General features: G+C 58.7%; 3 protein-coding genes across 20 annotated transcripts in view; 1 reads left to right on the forward strand and 2 right to left on the reverse strand.

The window, feature by feature from the left end:
• Positions 1 to 2,472: 2,472 nt before the first annotated feature.
• Positions 2,473 to 15,158, reverse strand: PIK3R2 (phosphoinositide-3-kinase regulatory subunit 2). Of its 2 annotated transcripts, XM_070792537.1 has the most exons (17): positions 15,020 to 15,158; positions 12,481 to 13,224; positions 10,630 to 10,785; positions 9,644 to 9,736; positions 9,268 to 9,309; positions 9,031 to 9,162; positions 8,728 to 8,941; positions 8,168 to 8,253; positions 7,910 to 8,018; positions 7,733 to 7,831; positions 7,415 to 7,595; positions 7,185 to 7,310; positions 5,792 to 5,934; positions 5,382 to 5,558; positions 4,347 to 4,418; positions 3,993 to 4,163; positions 2,473 to 3,680 (listed from the first exon to the last, which is right to left on the reverse strand). In XM_070792537.1, the coding sequence occupies exons 2-17, from the start codon at positions 12,800 to 12,802 to the stop codon at positions 3,473 to 3,475; spliced, it is 2,331 nt and encodes a 776-aa protein (XP_070648638.1). In that variant the 5' UTR covers positions 12,803 to 13,224; positions 15,020 to 15,158; the 3' UTR covers positions 2,473 to 3,472. The 2 variants fall into 2 exon arrangements, with proteins under 2 accessions (XP_070648638.1, XP_019819413.2); XM_019963854.2 differs by lacking the exon at positions 10,630 to 10,785.
• Positions 8,252 to 16,253, forward strand: LOC139184037 (uncharacterized). Its single transcript, XM_070792538.1, has 3 exons — positions 8,252 to 8,417; positions 9,522 to 9,599; positions 14,810 to 16,253. Exons 1-3 carry the CDS (start codon positions 8,360 to 8,362, stop codon positions 15,511 to 15,513), a joined length of 840 nt encoding a protein of 279 aa, XP_070648639.1. The 5' UTR covers positions 8,252 to 8,359; the 3' UTR covers positions 15,514 to 16,253.
• Positions 16,244 to 18,794, reverse strand: part of MAST3 (microtubule associated serine/threonine kinase 3) — a 41,436-nt gene continuing 38,885 nt past the window's right edge. For all 17 annotated transcript variants that reach the window (XM_070792533.1, XM_019963851.2, XM_070792530.1 and 14 more), the window contains one exon: positions 16,244 to 18,321. In XM_070792533.1, the coding sequence (XP_070648634.1) occupies positions 17,789 to 18,321 (533 nt within the window). In that variant the 3' untranslated portion in view covers positions 16,244 to 17,788. The remainder of the gene's footprint in view (positions 18,322 to 18,794) is intronic.

Genomic DNA, 18,794 nt, shown 5'->3' on the forward strand with positions numbered 1-18,794 from the left:
GGTGGCCCGGCCCCCAGGCGGAACCCGCCTCCCGTGCCCACGCCCCTCGGGGGCCCGGGCTGGTGCCTCTGGGTATCTCTACTTTTCTCTCTGGGTCTTTCTTCCCATCCCAACCCCACCCCAGCCCCATTCCCCCCCACACTCCCCGCCAGGTGCTGGGCCCCCCAGTTACCTGAACAACGCGCTGCCCTTCCGTCTCCCCCAACCCTTCCCCGCAATCAGCCCGGCCCAGCCCTGTGAAGCTGAGGCTGAGCACCTCGAGCAGAGGTGAGGTGGGGGCTTAGAGACAGAGAAACAGAGAGATCGAGAGATAGGAGGTCTCTATGCGTCCACGGATTCCTCTGGGGGCCGTTAGAGCAGCCCTGCCCCGCCCCCACCCCGGACCTAGCTCATGGACCCGACTCTCCGACCTCCCTACCCTGTGTTCCCACGGGAGGTGATCCCTTGCCCCGGCGTGGGCAGCCAGGCCCCCTCTCCTAGCTTGGCCCATACCCCTCCTCATTCCCAAGCTTCACCCCTCCCCCTCTCAGGCTCCCCCCCGCAACCCGGACAGCGTGGTCGCGTGGGGCTGACTCAGGCTTGACCACAGCAGGGCCAGAAAGCAGAAGCCAGTGCTGGGAGGGGCACCTCACTTCCCTCGGCACCCCCATCCCTGGCTGGAGGGTGGGAAGAGAAAGCTGGTCTTCCTTCTTGCCGCTCTCCCAGGCTTGAGGAGGGGTGCACCCCTGCCCTCTGCCAGCTCCTTTGGTAGAAGAGAAGCCTGGGTTGGAGCAATCATTACTTGAAGCCTGTGTGATGTATTAATACATGGGATGTGGGAGTGGCCCTGTAGGACCCAAATCCAGGGGAATCAGGCAGACCCAGGTTTGCTCCAGGACTGTGCTGGACACCTCAGGTGATGAAGCCCCAACTTCTCCTTCTATAAAGTAGGAGAAGTGAGGTTTAGGGACTAAAGCTATCATGAAGGGCTCGGAACAGAGGGAATTGCCCCAGGCTGGGGGTAGGGTGGAAGGTATTTGCAGGATGGCAGACTGGGCAGAGAGAATAACCTAGATAAAGGCTTGGAGGCTAGGAGTGTTAGGGAAGGAACCAACACATTCAGACTTTGCATGGCAAAGATTTGGGCCCCACGGGAGGAAACGCTCCCCACCCTTGCCGGGAAATCAGTCTAGCCCCCAGCTCCACAGCCCAGGTCCCCCTCCAGTTCTGGGGAAACCCCAGCCCACATGGCCACATTCATAGCAGCAGGTTCGGGTGCTGGGGTTCCCCTGAAGTCCCCATGGCTGGAAGATCCCACCTCATTCTTTTGAACCCTTCGCAGAACCCCTTTCCTTTGTGAAGCCTCTGCAAGGCTAAGCGACATGGCTTTGGGGAACTTAGTCTGTATTCAGTCCTGTACTGGGCTGAAGAAATAGCAATAAATATAATTGCTACAATTTTTCCAGTGGGTATTAAGCACCAGCCTTATTTGGAGGAATTCCTAAAGGTAACCTCACCCATTTGAGCATGAAATCCTCAGAGATGCCCAGTAGAGACTGTTGGCCTTACTTGATAAGAGGAAATGGGACGGAAATGGGAGGTGACGTTCCCAAGGAGACACAGTTGGTTGAGTGTGGAGACCAGCTAGAGGCTATGTGGGACGTTCTCTTCTGTGCTCAGGCTCCACCCGGCTGGGCTCACGGGACTGAGAAGGTGAGCTTTACCGTGCTTCCACTCAGGGCGTTGGGGAAGCCCTCAGTGGGGGCCGAGTCTGGGCTGGAGTTATTTAGAGGGTGCCTCCTGACTGGTCAGTCACTCAAGTGGGGACAGTGCTTGGAGGACCGAAGCTTTGAGGCCAAGGAAGGTAACTCCTGTCCCTCTGAGAGCCCAGGGGAGAGATGGATCAGACAGCGGCTCCTTCATCCCTGGGGGCTGTCTCAGCCACATTGGGTCCTGACAGGTGCCGTTGGGCTGGGGAGGAGAGGAGGTTCCCAGCCCTGGGGGTATGTGAGGGGAGGGCAGCAGGGAATGGTGACTGAGTCCGGGTCAGTGCCACCATGAGGACCCAGCTCAGTGTCCCCAGAGCCACGGCAGGCCGCATTGGGCAGGTGTGAAGAAGAGGGGTTTGACACTGTGGGGATCCAGGACACAGGAGGCCCCTCTGGATGGCATGGGAGTGGGTGTGACAGTCTTTTCTGCTTGGCCACGAGGAAGCTGCACTTTAGAGGGGTGGCGATTTTCTGGGGCCAGGGATGGTGGCTGAGTGTCAGAATTCAAACTCAAACTCAAAACTTGGGAGCTATGGCCTGGGGTCCCTGCAGCAGAGGCTGGGATCTGAGACTCTCTGCCGTGTGACCTCAGGCAGGTCTCAATCTCTCTGCACATGAGCAATCTAAGCTGCGATGGCGAGGGAGGTGGGGGACAAGGCAGGGGCTGGCAGCCTCCATTCGGCAGCCCAGAGCTAAAGCCTGTCACTGAAAACAGAAGCGTCCATCGAGTTCAATGTTTTATATCCATTATCAGTATCAACGTACCATACAAAACCCTCCTGCCAGCCTAGCCAGACAGGCAGGAAAAGGGGGGTGGGGTCCGTGGGTGGCATAGAAAATCAGGGCTCTCGTCCCAAAAGAGGAGAGAAAAGAGGGCTTTAGGTACACTTGAGGGAAAATGAAACCAGAGCCCAACATGATGGAGAAGCCTTGAGTCTGCGTTGACTAGGGTGCTGGCACCGTTATGTGCCGGCTGCCCGGAGGTGCTGGTGGCCTCAGTTCCTGGGAGGCCTGGGGTCAGCCTGTGAGTTTATTTTTAATTATTTTCTTTTTCAGGGGTACTTCTTGGCAGCAGCCCCAAGGTGGGGACAACCCGGGGCCGGGTTTCACTTCAGGGTTTGAAGGGGAAGTTGGGGTCTATGGGGCAGGTCCCGCCTGGCCCCAAACGTCACGGCTGAGGTTCTTGGAAGTGGCCAAGCGAAGTTCCTTCCTGCCCTGACCCCAGGTCTATGGCTTAAAAATGGGGGCACCCAGGCGGGGGCCACGCAGCCCAGGGGCCTCTGTAAACACGGCAGGTGCAGCCAGGTGGGGCTCTGGGGACCCCCGGAGGCCCGTGGGGGACAGGGCACAAGGTTGTGGGTGGCCAGAGCCGTTGGAGGGCAGTGATTGTGGGGGCAAGGGCTGTGGAGTTGGGGAGGCGGGACCCCCAACACGGATACACAGAGACGGGGAGGGAGGGGGGACGGACAGATGGAGCTAGAAAGAGACAGAGTGACAGCAGGGGACAGAAAGACTCAGAGAAAGATGGAGAGAGAGGCAGACACAGAGAGACAGACAGAACTGCGGAGAGAGGAAGAGAAAAACAGATACACCTTGAGAGATTCACAAAGAAGAGACAGGCGGAGGAGACCCAAGGAAGAGACAGATTAGACAGACAGACTCCAGATGCAGCGGCTCCGCTCTGGGCCCAGCCGCTGGGGCCCAGGCCCGGGGGGCGCGCCTGCTCAGCGCGCAGCCGGCGGGGGCCCAGGGCCGGGGGCGCGCACGGGGTGGGCGAGCGTGACGGTCAGCGCGTCGTTGTGCTGCACCAGCGAGGCGTGCTGGTAGTGGAGGACGAGCTCCTTCAGGGACCCGTACAGGTTGTAGGGCTCCGCGAAGCCGAAGCCGGTGGCCGTGCGGTAGATGACGCAGTGCTTGGTATCCCCGTCCACCCTGCGGGGGCGGGCTGGGTCAGAAGGGCGCCCGTCCTCGCAGGCTTTCCCAACTCCGCCCCACGGCTCCTCTCAGGTGACCCTGCCTGGGACCCCTACTTCCCCATCTCCTGGGTGCTGGCTGCTGACCAGGCCCCGACCCTGCTTTGATCCTGCCCCAGCTTCCTCCCCTGTCCCCAAGAACCCAGGGCTTCTTCCCGGCTGTCTCCCAAGGCCGAACATACAGCTGGTGCTCAATGAGAGCCCTCAGAAGGAATGGGTAGATCCCCCTCCCAACATTCAGCCATTCTCAGTTCCCTGGCCAGGCACTCACACCACAGAACAGGCGTAGCAACCCCGCTGGCTGCTCTCACGGATGAGGAAGGTACCGTCCCGCTTGCCACTCAGCATTTCCTCAGCTTGGGTGCGGTTGATCTTGCCTACATACCAGGTGCGTTCCTCGTGGTGGGGGAGGTCATCCTCATCCTCCATCAGTGAGTACTGGCTGTGGAGGAGGCAGGGAGGAGCCCTGGTCACCTACTCACCAGCCTCCAAGGTCCCCCTGTCACCTGGACAACGCTCCTTCCCTGGTGAACTCCTATTCACCCTGCAAAACCCACGCAAAATGGCCCCTCCTCTAAGAACACCCCTCCAACCCCTCCACCCCTTGGCTCAAGTGGTCACTCACTCCTCAGTCTCATTCTTGATCCCCAACCATTCGTTGATTTTCTTCTGCCGGGCACCCTTCTGAGTGAGCCACCTGGAGGGAAGAGGAAAGGTGGGCTCCTGCTGCTTGGCTGGGAGGGGAACAGAGGCTGCAGCATAGGAAAGGCAAGCCCTCCGTGGTCCTGGCCAGCCAGGCTGGAGGCAAGGGCTGACCGCAGTAGGTTCTGGGTGCAGTACCCCCGGTTACCACAAGGGGTCAGCCTTGGCCAGGGCAAGGACAGCTTCAACTCAGGTGGATGCCCCAGGCTATGCCAGGGAACCCCGCTCTGCCCCCGCTACCCGCGCCGCCGCCATTTATTACGTTTCTGTTAACACTTTTTGAGACCCCAGACTGTGCCATCACAAGGTGTTATCAGCATCAGAAGCTCAGTCCAGGGGGCTGCACAGTAGTGCGCCTTTGCCCATGGCAGCTGCCTGTTCTGAACCTTAGTTTCCCCCACCTGCAAAAGAGAAACTTTACAATATTTCAGAGGACCAAGTGAGCTAATGTATGCACGGTGCTCAGCACACACTAGGTGCACACAAGTGTCAAAGGTCCAGGTGGGAGGGGGAAGCCTCAGAGACGGGATCTGGGGCTCGGGTTGGGCACTGCATGCCAGGTCACGGAGTCGGCATTTGCCGGGGCTCCCAGTGACTCAGCCGTGTTGCAGCAGCGCTCCCATTTCACAGCTGAGGCTGGATGGAGCTGCTGTACAGGGAGCCCTTTTTTTTGGCAGCACCATGCTTAGTTCCTCCGCCAGGGATCAAACCCGTGCCCCCTGCCATGGAAGCACAGAGTCTTAACCACTGGATCACCAGGGAAGTCCAAAAGCCCTTCTGAGTGGGCCAGGAGGGGCCTGATCGAGAGGGAAGGGGGCTGGTGGACAGATAATGGGGTAGGGAGGTAGATGGGACTACCTGGTGGAGAAAGTGAGATACATGCAGAGGTCACTGCTCCAGGTGCCCCTGCATTAACAGGGGGGGACCCCCCCAGGCAAGCGCAGAGCCAGGCACTCACACAAGGTACTGGTCTCGGATCTTGCGCAACTGCATGAGGTCTGGCTTGAGGCTGTTCATGCGCTTGTCGATCTCTCGGTTGTCAGAGGCCTGTGCCCGCAGCTCCTGCTCCAGCTTTGTGCGACTCTCGTGGATCTCGGCAATGCGAGACTTGAGCCGCTCCGAGTTTAGCAGGATCCTGTGGGAGGAGTGGCTCAGAGGCCTCAGACTGGCTCCCAGTCTCTAAGCCTCTGGACAGGCTGCTTCCCTGAGTTCTCTTTCTGGCAAACTCCTATTCGTCTTTCCAAGTCCACTTCAACCGACCCTCTCCCCACCTTGGAACCCAGGCTGCCCACCCTGTTTCCTTTCTTTCCCCACTTGAGCTGTGTTGGAGCAGGGTGTGGTAGGGCAGAGAAGAGGAACTGGACTCACCTCTGCATTTCTTTCTCATTGCCCTCACGTCGGAAGCGCTCCAGGTATTCCTTGCTGCACTTCTCCTGCGTCTGGCCCTGCTCTTCAAAGATCTTGATGGTCTCATTGAAGGCTTCGATGGCTGTGCGCTTCATCTGCAGTTCCTGGAAGAGGGGTAAGTCTGAGCACCTCCTGGGACTCCCGGCAAATCCCTCATGAGAGGTAAAGGCAGATCCCAACTCTGATGTGGAGGCACTGTTCAAGCTGGTTCCTCCACCAGGGGCACCGTTCTTCCAGCTGCACCGAACGAACTCCTGTTCCGCCTTCAAAGCCCACATCCCCCAACCCACTCTTCTTTTAGATTCTCCTTTGGGCATCTTACAAAACAACTGAGTGCGTGAGCGCTGCTCAGAATTAATGATAAATCTAGTTGCTACAATTCGTGGGGCTCCTTCTCAGGGTAGATGCTGCACCAAGCCCCTTTCATGCATCCTCTCATCAAACCTCCCAACAGCCTATACAAAGTCAGAATTGTTAATGGGGAAACTGAGGCTTGGGAGGCGTAAGCCATTTCCAAGGTCATGATGCTCCTAACTGATCCCAGACAGTTGTCCTGTCCACTCAGAACCTCAGGTAACCTGTCTTTAGAAAGGAGACAAGAAAGAGACTGCTCAGAGATTACAGGGGAGACAGAGAAACTCCCTGATGGAGATGGGATGTTCAATCTGAATAAGTTGCATCTCAACTTACAAAAGAAGTTTATTAACACAGTCCTGGAGTGATAAAACCTTTCCCCACTTGCCTGTTTTTAAAAGATACTGCTGTTTCCCATGACCCCTGACCCTTTGTCTTAGGCAACTCTTGGTGAGGTGGTTACCATCATTTTGATAACATCCAGGTTGACGGGGATGGAGAAGAAAAGGAACTGAAACTCATGGTCCCAGTTTCCAGATGGGGAGACTGAGGCCCAGAGGCTCAACCAAGACGCCTCCCACGGCTCAGCCGCTCACGAGGCTGCTGGGTACCTCCTCATCTGTGTTTTTGTTTTTAGAATCATATATATAGATTTCTGGGCTTCCCTCAGAGCTCAGTTGGTAAAGAATCTGCCTGCAATGCAGGAGTCACAGATTCAATCCTTAGGTCGGGAAGATCCTCTGGAGAAGGAAATGGCAACCCATTCCAGTATTTTTGCCTGGAGAATCCCATGGACAGAGGAGCCTGGCTGGCTACAGTCCATGGGATCACAAGAGTCAGACACAACTCAGCAACTAAACCACCCCCGCATTGACTTCTATGTTTTCAGTCAGTCCCTGGTGCTAAGAGCCTGCTCGTGACCTAGAAGTGGACGTGTGGCACTGCGACCTCAGCACTGCCCCTGCGCCCAGGCCTCCTTGGGGTGTGCTTGCCGTGGTACCTGGGAGGTGCGTGTGTACTCCTCGTAGAGCTGGTCGTACTCGCGGCTCTTGTCCTGGTACTGCTGGTGGTAGACCTTGAGCTGGGCACCCACCGCCTCCACGCTGTCCTCCTTGACGATCTGGTCCTGGGAATACCCGGTGCCATCAGGCAAGCTACCTGGGAAACTGAGGCCCAGCGCCAGCTGGGCATCGCCAACCCCCAACCCCAGCGCCCACCCCAGCCCCCGACCTGTTGGTACTTGGACACTGGGTAGAGGAGCCGCGTGTCCAGCTTGGCGTTGTACTGGGCCAGTGACTCATGGCGGTAGTGGGTGATGAGGTCCACGACAGAGCAGAAGGTGAGCGGCTCCGAGAAGCCGTAGTGCCCATCTCGGTGGAAGACCTTGATCAGCTTGTTGTTTCCGCCTTTCCTGGGGTGGGTGAGGGGGTATCAGTGCCCAGCGGCAGGTCCATCTGTGTGGCACTGCCTGTATGACCCCCAGTCCTCTGACCTGAGTGGCCCGCTCCCACCCCTCGCCCCAGTCTCCCTGAAGGGATGGGCCCCCACCTGAGGGTCAGCGTGTACTCTCCCTGGATCTTGCTGGAGGCATCTCGGACCAGGAAGGTGCCATCGGGCGTGTCCCGCAGTTTCTCGTTTACCTCCTCCCTGTGGAGACAGCCGGGATGGGTGCCCGCTGGGAGGCCCTGCCCCCCCGGGTTCTGCGGCTCCGCCCAACAGTCCTACCTGGAGATGTCACCCCAGTACCACTCGGCGTCCTGCAGGGAGGGTGGGCTGCCCCCATTGGCCAGGCCTGTGGGGGCTGGCTTTGTCTTGGGGGGTTTTGGTGGCAGTGCTGGGGGACAGGAAAACAAATACGCATTGAGCACCAACTGTATCCCAGGGTGAGCTCCCCTGGCAACTGAGCCTGCTGATACAGGCAGGGCCCCGAGTCAGCATTCTCATCCCCAACAAAAAGAGCTAATCCAAGGGGGTGGGGGTCACCTGGGGGGGCAACCTCCTGCTCCTCCAGATGTTCCTGAAGCAGCTTCTCCACCAGCAGCGCAGGAAAGTCGGGGGTGGGCTCGGTCCTAGGGAGAAGGGGAGTGTGGTGAGTGCTGGTGTGCACATGGCCTTCTGTGTGCTTGCACACCTGGCAGGGGTATGTGTGAAAGCACGCGAGTGGAAGAAGAGTAGATGCTGCAGGCAGGCGTGGGAGACCCACTACTGTCTCTGCACATACAGCAAGCGATGGGTAAGTCTCATGCAACAAACAACAGGAGTCCAGCACATGGGTGGGGAAGCAGAAAGAACAGACACAATCCACTTGCCTGCTCTCTCGTCCAAGCCCTTTCGCCTTGTCCCAAGCCCTGATGGAGTCTTCTTGGAGCTCAAGTCTCACCCCCAGTCATCTTTCCTAGCCCGCCCATCACGACAGCTCTGGCCTCTTCCCCATGGGGCCCTCATCCACACTCCCCTCTCCTTTCTAGACCCCTCCCTGGCTACGTCTCCGGCCACCCCTTTCTGCTTCGACTCAGCCCCGCCCCCCAGCATCGGCCTCTCACCCGTCGGGTGCGCCCCCTGGCGGCGGAGAGGGCGGCGGCGGCGCGCGTAGCAGCAGCGGCCCGAAGGTGGCGCCCAGGGCACGGACCGCGGGGCCTGGGGCTGGGGCGCGCCCGGCCACCCGGCCCAGGTGCTGGAGCAGGAAGCGCAGCGTGAGCGCATGGTGCAGTGGCAGCGTCGGGGGCTCCAACGCCGGCCCCACGGGCCCCGCAGCCTCTGCGGACAGATGGCCAGGGTTGAGTGAGCCAGGGCCTGAGCCCGCCTGCCCAATGCCTTCCCCAGCCCGGGCTTCCCTCCAGATTTACCCCGCAGGGCTCGGTGTGCCTCGGCCGCAGCCTCGGGTGTCACGAGGGGCGCTGGCAGCGCCAGCAGGAAGCCTTTCACACCATCTGACAGGGCTGCCGCATCCCACTGCTCCACATCACTCAGGGACCAGTCTGTGGGTGCAAGAGGGATACCTCGGTCCAAGGCGGGCGCAGGGAGGGGACACATCCGTCCAGGGCAGGTTCCTTTCCCACTCACCCACTGAAGCTTGCCCTCACCTGTGCGCACGGCGGGTGGCTCAGGCCTGTAGCTGTCCAGCCCTGGGGGGAAGGGATGGGGTAGGTCAGCGTCACCCTAGGTGCCAAGACCAGCTCTCAAATGCTGCCTCTACCCCATGTGGGGTCTGGGGTGGCTACTCAACCTCCCAGAGGTAAGAGCAGAGGGAGGGGAGGGAAATGGTAGCAGAGGGCACGGCACATGCTATGCAGGGGTCCACGTTCCCTAGGGAGTTATTCCTTCCCCAACTCAACAGGGAGACCCAGAGCATCCAGACTCAGCCTCTCCATGCAACCTGAGCCCAGGGAAGAGGATGAGTTGCCCATCCCCAGAGGTAAGCAAGCAGAATCCAGGGGCTGCAGGCAGGCCAAGGCTCACCTGTCCGTTCAATGGCCTCCACCAGCTTCACCAGGATAGGGGGAGCCACATCAGGGGGGGAGAACTGCTCGGGTAGGTCAGGGAGTGTAAGGCCTGGCAGGAGGGGACGCAGTGTTGGCAGGGTCCCTAGAAGGACCCCAGCCCCGTCTTTGCCTGCTGCATCTCAGCCCAAGGGCCTGGCATCTGGCCCACTACCCTGGGGGAGACAGAAGGCCCAGCTGGTGGAGCTGGGAGGGCTGAGCTGGTGGGAAACAGTGTTCTGGGTTAAAAGATCAGTTCACACAACTTCAGACATGAGGTGGAGTGGATTGACCAGTGTCAACCAAATGGGATGTCCACTTCCTAATCTCTCAGATATAATGAAGATAAGGGTTTCACGATGAGACCATCTTAGATTAAGGGTCCTAAACCCAAGGACTGGTGTCTTTATAAGAGAAGGCCATCTGAAGAGAGAGGCAGAGATTGGGGTGATGTAGCACTAAGCCAAAGTATGCCTGGAACCCCTAAAAGCTGGAAGAAGCAAGGAAAGCTCCTCCCTTAAGGTCTCTGGAGAAAGCACAGCCCTGCCCACACCTTGGTCTAGACTTCTGGTCTCTAGAACCATGAGAACATGCTCCCGTTGTTTGAACAGCCACTGGCTCGTGGCAGTTCATTACAGCAGCCACAGGACACTCATGCAGCAGGTTTAGGACTCTGCTGTTGCTTGCTGGCCAACCTCGGGCACAGGACATACCCTCTCTGTGCCTTGAATCCTGCAGCTGAGAAACTGGTCAATGGCATCATCTCTCCTTTCTTAGCGGGAACAACAAAGCAGTTGAAAAGAATAAATGGAAAATATCTCATCGGGGTCAGGACATCTCATCCCAAGAAAAATCTCCATTTTCTAAGTCACTTTGTTTTTTTAAAAAAAAAAAAGTCCCCCCTTTTAAAAATGCTGGCCCCCTCCCTGTCCCAGCCCCTCCTGGCCCCATTTCGCCCCACCCAACCTTTTGTGTGCAGGCGCTCTCTGCCGGCACAGCCACCATTTGATGCAGCTTTGGCCCTTGGCGGGGACGCCCTGGCACACAGCAGGGGCAAGCCAGGGCCTGTGGGGCCTCCCTGAGTGATGGGCCAGGTGGTGCTTGAACTGCAGAAAGGCCCAGCTGTGTCAAAAATGCAAAAAAAAAAAAAAAAAAAAAGAGCAAACAAGGGGAGGTGGGTGACATCCAGCTGGTAAGGGGGCCCCAGTTCCGAAACTCCACTCTGAAATCGGCCTGTCTGCAACGCAGGGAGGGAGGTCCCATTAGAATAGGTGTCACCCCCCATTTTATGGATGAGAAACCGAGTTTCAGGAAAAGAGCAAGTTCCCCTAGATGCACAGGCCAGTGGGGGCCCAGGTCACATCAGGGCTCGGCATGAAGCTCCCTGTGCAGAGCTGCATGGAGGGAAGGCAGGCAGCTACAGCGTGTTGCCTAGTGGTCCTCAGAGGGTCAGGGCTTGAACAGAAGGACCAATACCCCCCAATTTCCAGATGAGGAGACCGAGGCCTGGAGAGGGCTGGCCCTAACCCATGTCACGTGGATATTGGGATATTGGGAGGGCGGAGCTGGGTGGCTGCCTGGGAGTGGGGATGTGTGTGGTGGCTGGACCCAGGCCAGGCAGAGGAGGGAGGCGGCTGTTACCAGGGGGAGAGGCAGACTCTGGCGGGGAGCCCGGATGGGGCCGCCTCCTGCTCCTCCAGGCTGAGGCGGGACGCAGGCACAGGCTCCGGAGACACCAGATGCTGCAAAGCCCAAGCCTGCAGCATGCCGCCTCGGCACCCCACCATCCCACCCCACGCCATGGGGACTCTGGGCTGACCCTCTTTGGGCATCAGAGTCCCTTGGGCACAAAACCAGGTGGGCCATTGGGAGGGGCCATGGTGCCTCTCAAGGCTTTAGCCTTCACTGGGACTCCCTGAGCGAGTGGTTTGACTCCCTAGCACCTTGGTCTCCCTATGTGTACACAGGGCCACGCTGGGCCACTGTGAGTGATGAGGCAGACCATGCTGGGTGCTCAGCACTCATCAGCCTCCTTCCTACAACTTGTGCCTCGTTTCTCTGCCCAGCATACAGGCCGGCATGCAGTCACAATGTACGTTCAGTGTCCTGGTTCTCCATTCCGAGCATGCTCTTTGGAGGGAGGGGGGGCCGAGGGTCTCTTTGAAAGGGACGGAGCATCCTCACATGCCACTGTGCTGTGTGGCCTCAACTGAGTAGCCCACCTTTGGGCTTTTTGGCTCCCATCATTCTGGAAATCAGAAAACCAGGGTTATAACAAAGGGGGCGGGTTTCTCAAGGGATTCCGTCTGCAAACCACAAGATGAAGTTAAATTGAGCCTCTGAATCTTCCCGGACACTCCCTATTATCTTCAGAATCAATCCCATGAAATCCAAGGTGAGGACCCTGCCCCTTCCTCACTCGGCTCCACTTGTCAGGGCTGGTTCCCTGAACCCGCTGTGACATTCCCTCAGGGCCTTTGTCTTTGCTTTGCCTGCTGCCTTCTCCCCCTACTCTCTGAGAGGCTGCTTTCTCTCGGCATCTGTCATCACTTAATCACCTTCTTCTCACTTCTTGAACCAGAAGCCCCATGAGAGCAGGGCGAGGCTAGTGTGTCCGCCTCTGGGTGCCCAGCCACGTCCTCCATAGCACCCAGTCCTCCATAGCAGTGTAATTGATACCTGCCAACCAATCAGATATCCTCATTCCTCCTCTCCGGGGAGAAGCACCATTGCTTCATGGGAAACAAGAGGAAACTGAGGCTCTGCGGGCACTCCCGGTTTCCCTCATTCCTGCCAGGGGCCCAGTCTGCTGCTCACCTGGCTCAGGGGGCCCGTCTCGGGGCCTGGCGGGCAGTGGGCGGGGGCCACGTGGGCGAGGGCCAGGCCGGGCCAGGGCCACGGGCCCCAGGAACTCCACATAGGTGCCAGGGAAGTCGCCGCGCTGCCGGGTACGCTCATTGAGGCCAGGCATCCAGCCTACGCTCTGCGGGCAGCGCTCGTTGCCCTCGGCCACGCCCAGCGCCTGCAGGGCGGCCCTGCTCACCACCAGCACATCACCCGGAAGCAGCTCCAGGTCCTCCGGCCGCTCCCGGCGGAATGGGTACAATGCACGGTATTGGAAGCCCTCAGGGCCAGCCATGGCTGGCGGGGTGGGGTCTGGATGGTCAGGTGGCTGCTTGGGGCCCCAGTGGCCCCATCAGCCCCGGGTGGGGGGCCGGGAGGGTCCGCTGGGAGGGCTTGGGGACTCAGGCTTCGATTTTCACCAAGAAGTTACAGGTGACCACCCGGGATGCTCACGCTTTGCTTCCCACCATTATTTCATGACCCTAACAAGGGTCACTCGTTGCTTGTCCACCATTCGTCAACTGGTGGGAGGGGCTCGGCAGCCTGATCTCAGGTCACTCAGCTGCTGCGTCCCCCCTCAATCCGTAGGGCGGGGCCGGGTCGCTCACTCCCTCACGTGGGGGGCCATCGGCTCCCGAGGCTGGCGGCTCTTCCAGCTGCGCCAGGCGAGGGGGCCGAGGGCACGGGCTGTCACCATGCTCGGCTCGGGACACCGACCTAGGGGGAGAGGGGTGGGGCAGCATGAGTCGGTTTGAACTCCTGCCACCCTCAATTCAGAGCCAAACCCAAATCCCAGGTTAGAATCCCCTAACTGGGTACCCTTGGGTCAGTCCCTGCACCTCTCTGGGCCTCCGTTTCCCCAGCTGTAAAATGGGTGAATGGCCCTCCCTTGGGGTTGTTGGGGGCAGAGCTCCCAAGAATCTGTCCTGGGCATACTGCAAGTTCAGTAAACAAGTTCTTCTTCGCCCCTGTTAGAGATGGGGATACTAAGGCTCAGAGTAGGCAGGTCTCTGTTGGACATTCAGTGGGCCAGGAAGCCAGGACTGAAAAGCTCAGAGCTGCCCATTTTCACAAGGCCCAGGATGCATCCATCCCAAATGGCCAGTTAAACCCTGAATGCTCAGAGCATAATGGGTGATGATGTTCAGCGTGCTGTGGAGCCCTGAGGAGGGGCTGTGATGGCTGAGTGCAGTCCGAGGCTGCAGGGGCCAAAGGGATAGGAATGAAGTCCAAGCAGATGTCATAGCACAAGCAAAGGTGAGTCCAAGCAAACGGATCTCTGATCTCTGAAGGGGGAGGAGAGAACGGGGCGGTGGTGGTGGGGGTCCCTGACATGTCTCAGCTTCAGGCCCACAGTAGGTACTTAAAATAGAAGAGGGTTGGTGGGAGGCCAAGAGGGCCTTAGCCCCACAACAGACATGGAGCTGGGAAACGGTAGAAGGAAGGAGGGCACTGCAGCTGCCAAGTGGGTGGCTGCTGTATGCAGGGGCAATGATCACCCCCAAGGAGCCACCAATCTCAGGAGACACAGCCCAGCACAGACACATTCTCAATCACAGCCCTGCAGGTTGGGTCTTCCTGAGAGATTGGGGGTGGGGTGGGGTGGGGGGCGGTGCTTTTCCAAAAGGCGGGTCCTCACAGAGGACAGGAGGAGCACTGGTCAGAAGGACTAGTACAGGCAAAGGCTGGATAGCCAGAAATACTTGTCAAGAGTTCAGAGTGGCCTTAAAGCCACAGGCCATGCAGGCCTTGGGGTCCAGGTAGAGGGTCAGGCTTTATCCGTGGACCGCGGGGAACCGCTAGAGGTGTCCAAGTACTGGGCACAAGCTCCACATTCCAGGACGCCCCAACTTATCCGCTCCCTGGCCCCTGGCGCCCCATTCTACAGATGGGGAAACTGAGGCCCGGCGACAGGGACGTCCAGAAAACCGCCTGAATCCGCTTGCTTGCCCGCCTCCGCGCCCCGCCGTGCACACGTTTGCACACGCCCCGGTGTGCGCGCCTGGGAACCAGCGCTCCCCGAATCCAAGAGGCGGGGTGGAGGGGCCAGGCTGGGGGTTTGGCGGGGGACGCAGGGCCTGCGCGCTCACGCGTGTGCAAACGCGCACTCGGGCCTGCGTGGACCCCGAAGCCCAGCTCGGGGGCCGGAAGCGCAGTCGACCCTCTACCGTCTTGCACCCCACCACCCCACTGTGCCCCACACAATGCCTGGGCGACCCCTCTTTACTGCTCGACGCCCCACTCCCGGCAGGGCCTCCCTCAATTCAGGGCCGCGGCTCCAACCCCTTATCTCTGCCTACAGTTCGCCGTTCCACCCTCATCTTCCAGGGCAGGCTGCACCAGGGCCAGGTCGAGCCCGAGGCCTCCCGCTCCCTGCGGCCCCCAGTTCCCGCGGGGCCCGATGCAGCCCTGCTCGCGTTCCGGCTTCCACCGCGGCCCCATACTCTGCCTGGGCGCCCCGCATCTGAGCGCACCCCTAACCCGGCCTGCCGCGCGGACAGCTCACACTTACCTGGTCGTAGCCGCCACCGCTGCCGCCGCGGCCACCGTCACGCCGAACCGAGCCAGACCCGTGGCTTCACCGCGGCCGCCGTCGCCGCAGCCGCGGGATCCCCGCCTCCGCCGCTGCCGCCGCGGTTCCGAACGGTCGGGTCCGCCCCCCGGCGGAAACGGCCGAGTGCATTCGGGCCGGGCGAGTGCTCTGGGACCGAGACGGGGCCAGAGGACGCCCGAATGCTTCCGGAAAGAGCCGAACGTACTCCCGCGGGACTGGAGGGTGCTGTGGGGCGAACGTGCCCCGAGACAGCCGATCATTTCCGGAAACAGTCGAACACAATCGGGTCAGATGAGTCATTCGGAGGCTGGGCTCGGCTAGGCTCGGCTGTACTGAGATGCCCGAGATTGTGGAAACGGCTGAGCGCTCTCCAGCCGGACTCGCAAAACAGGCTGGCCCCCGAAACTTCGGAAACTTACTGGAAAGAACCAAATGGGCTTGACCTCAAATGAGGCTCTGAGAACTTAGATCCAGAGGCGACTACCCACTTCTAGAAACTGCCGAAGCAGGGACGGCTCCCGAGAGCAAGTGAGGTGGCCCTGAGCTCAAGGAACTGAAGGTGGCATTTAGGTGGAAGGAGCTCGCCACAGAAAGCTGAACCTTTCAGGAAACAAGCTGAGGGCCGAGAAGGGATCAGGCTTCAAAGCCGGGGTTTCCATGGTAGCCCAGAGCGTCTAGAAACAACTGAACTCGCGGGCGGAGAGAACTACCCCAATGCCGGCCCACAGGCGTACGACTGTTTCCGGAAAGAGCCGAAGACACTCGGAGACAAGGGGCGTGGCCAAAGCTTTCCGACCCTTCCTAACACTTCAGAAGTAATCTGAACGCGCTCAGGCTGGGTTCCGACGTGGTGAGGGGAATTTTAGGGCACAGCCCAAGCGAAGACCAGTATAAAAAGGTCGCAAAGATGGCTTATTTATTATCACGGCTTCAAGGCCCAGACGGTGTCTGTATGAAGCTTTTAGGGACAGAGCCCTTGATAGGTACTCAACCGGGAGAGGGTAGCAGGAGCCCTGGATCAGAGAAGGCATCCATCAAGAAGGATCTCAATGGTGAACTCCCAGCAGCCTTCAAAACCCACTTCAGGTGACTTTGAGCCAAGGGTCCATTTTCATCCCAACCCCACCCCATTCTTCCCTTACCCTTTTCTCACCCCCTCAGAAATCCAGACATCGGACCTCCTCTTTGTAAATGTGAGCTTTTATTCACTGTCAGCTCCAGGATGGAAGGCGGGAGCAAAAGTCATGCACAGCCTTGATCTAGCTCCAACACCAGGCAGTGCTGTGTGGGTGTCTCCGGAAGGAACGCAGAGTGGGCTGCAGAGCCTGGAAAGTGCCCTTATCATGTGGGACACAGCCATTACGTTAGCCATCTCCCAATGGAAAATGGAGGCTCTGAGATGCCCGGTGGGTCACACAGCATTTCAGGGGAGAGGGTTGGAGTTGGAGTCTGTTGTATCTGACAACAAATTCTCCACAGCTCCCTTGACAATGCCCAGGACAGGGGCTGGCTGCATGACTCTTACCAGGAAAGTGTGGGGCACGTCTGTGCCCCTTGCCAGGCCTTAGTTATGGGGAGGACAACACCATCTCCAGCCTTCTGAAGACTGACTGAGGGAGAAGCCACAAGTAAAAGCGCTTGGCATACAGTAGGTGCCTAATAAATAGTCATTAGTATTAGTTTTGTAAACACAAGGAAACTGAGGCACAGAGTGGGGAAGCCATTTTCCCAGAGCCAGTGAAGCCAAGATTGCAACTTGGGCCTCACTGACCCCCAGTTGGATTTTCTTATTCGGATTTCATCCCAGCAAGGCTCTGACATATCGAGGGCACTTCCCAGGGGGTGTTTTAGACACATCATGGTCAAGTTCTCACCCTGGTAGGCATCAAATACAAAACAATCTTGTCCAGGGTGGACATTCTTCCCCTACCCTGGCAGTGCCCTTTGAGGCCTCTGCCTCCTGGGGCATCAGTGTCTGCCTGTGAAGTGCATGACTCCTCTGTCTATATTTGGTGAACTTCTACTCATACATCAAAGCCCCAGTTCCCACAACCCCTAAGCCTACAGAACTGGAGGCAGACTCGAGCAAGGCTGGCCTGGAGATGGAGGCCATGATGGTGGGAAGTGGCCTGCAGAATCCAGTCCATCATCAGAATTACTTCGTTTTGTGGTGGAGGGGAATTGTTTACAGACTCTCCAAGTCATCCAAACTGGGCCTGGACTGATAAGCTAGGCTGCATCCCTTCAAATGTATGGGTCTTAAGTCAGGGATGGGTTAAGTAACACAATACACAAAAAAACTTTAAAAGAACAGAAAAACCATAAAACATGAACACGCGTTGACTTGTCCAAAGTGCTTCCTTCTCAGCCCAGGGGGGCAGGGTTTACAAATGGGTCCCAGGTGCCTGGGGCAAGACCCGGGCAGCCGCCTTAAGGGTGGCGACTCAGTCTGACTATCGTTTATAAAAAGTAATAAATTAGTTGCAGGGATTTGCTGCTATTTACAATGCCACCCTAGTCTCCCATTCCTGCCCCTAGGGGCCCCAGATCGACCAGCTCCAGGACATTAAGGAGGCACTGTCTACACCTTCCAGCAAGAACTGCGATGACCTCTCTTCTTTCAGATGTCAAAGGCTGGTGGCTCAGTCTCCATCCAGGTGTCAGTTTATGGAAAACACATTCCACAGAAAATGCATTGACTGCCAGGCCAGGGGGAGGCCAGGTAGATTAGTCTTTCCCAGAGGGTCCAAGGGCTCCTGACACAGCCTCAGCACCCTCCACGGCAATTTGCGGCACCAAGGTGGGTGGCCCAGTGGCTTCTTCTAGTGGCTCATCAAAGCTCACCTCCTGCACAGCCTCCTGCTTCTTGAAGGAGTCTCGGCGCTCAGACAGATGCAGCCGTCGCATGATCACCAGCTCAGAGTCCGGCCCTCGGCTGCGGCGCCCCAGATCCCCGTCCAGTCGCTCACCTGTACCCAGCTTGTCAGCTGACTGGCCTCGGCGCAGCCTTGGGGATCGGGCAGGCACAGGCGGGTGCCCTGACAGGGGTGAGGGTGAGCGGGGTGGGGGTGCAGGCACAGGTGGGCAGGCCAGTGGGGAGGGTGGGATGCTGCTGGTGGACTTGCGGCGGCCGGCTTTGGGGCGAGGTGGCCCGAGCTTGGCGGCCAGGCCATGCAGGGAGCTGGGGCGGGTGTGGCCAGCGGCAGCTGGAGATGCAGGGCTGCTGGAGCTTGGGGATATACTGGGTGGAGACGCTGTGTCTGCGGGTGACAGCGGAGGGTCAGGCCACCAGTCTCAATGTCCCAGCCTCGAGGTGGGCCCTGGGACTGACTGCAAAGCCCATATCATTTCCAGGCATGTGGTCACCTATCAGGCCTGGTTTTCCCTTTGTCTGCACGAGTTCTTCCTTTGGCTTAGATCTGGTAAACTCCTATTCAACCATCAAAGCTCTAGCACCTTTTCACCCACTTCTTATCTAAATGTCCCACCAAATCATTCGGCCAAAGGTACCTGTCCACTGTGCATCTGTCCATCCCATGAGCCATCTACCCACTGGTTCAGGAAGTTATCCAATAAGGGCCCTGCCTCTGCCTGTACCCACTCTCCACCCCTAGGCCTCAGCCTCAGAGGCTGGTCTAGGGGTCTAAGGAGGGCAACGATGGCATAGATAACCCCAGCCCCTTGAGGTCAGGGAAGGCTAGAGAGAGAGACAGCAGTGGGGCCCTCAGAAGGC

Source organism: Bos indicus, chromosome 7 (assembly GCF_029378745.1).
Source record: "Bos indicus isolate NIAB-ARS_2022 breed Sahiwal x Tharparkar chromosome 7, NIAB-ARS_B.indTharparkar_mat_pri_1.0, whole genome shotgun sequence".
In the NCBI taxonomy this organism is placed as follows: domain Eukaryota; kingdom Metazoa; phylum Chordata; class Mammalia; order Artiodactyla; family Bovidae; genus Bos; species Bos indicus.

What these genes read in the sequence shown, in the direction of transcription:
- LOC139184037 (XM_070792538.1), top strand. Translation starts at nt 8,360, where the DNA reads ATGCTGCAGGCAGGCGTGGGAGACCCACTACTGTCTCTGCACATACAG. An exon ending in GCACATACAGCAAGCGATGG is followed by an intron (nt 8,418 to 9,521) that starts GTAAGTCTCATG and finishes CCAACTCAACAG; the next exon opens with GGAGACCCAGAGCATCCAGA. An exon ending in TGAGTTGCCCATCCCCAGAG is followed by an intron (nt 9,600 to 14,809) that starts GTAAGCAAGCAG and finishes CTCTGCCTACAG; the next exon opens with TTCGCCGTTCCACCCTCATC.
- PIK3R2 (XM_070792537.1), bottom strand. Translation starts at nt 12,802, where the DNA reads ATGGCTGGCCCTGAGGGCTTCCAATACCGTGCATTGTACCCATTCCGC. An exon ending in TACTGGGGTGACATCTCCAG is followed by an intron (nt 7,832 to 7,909) that starts GTAGGACTGTTG and finishes CTGTCTCCACAG; the next exon opens with GGAGGAGGTAAACGAGAAAC. An exon ending in CAGTGTCCAAGTACCAACAG is followed by an intron (nt 7,311 to 7,414) that starts GTCGGGGGCTGG and finishes GGGTATTCCCAG; the next exon opens with GACCAGATCGTCAAGGAGGA.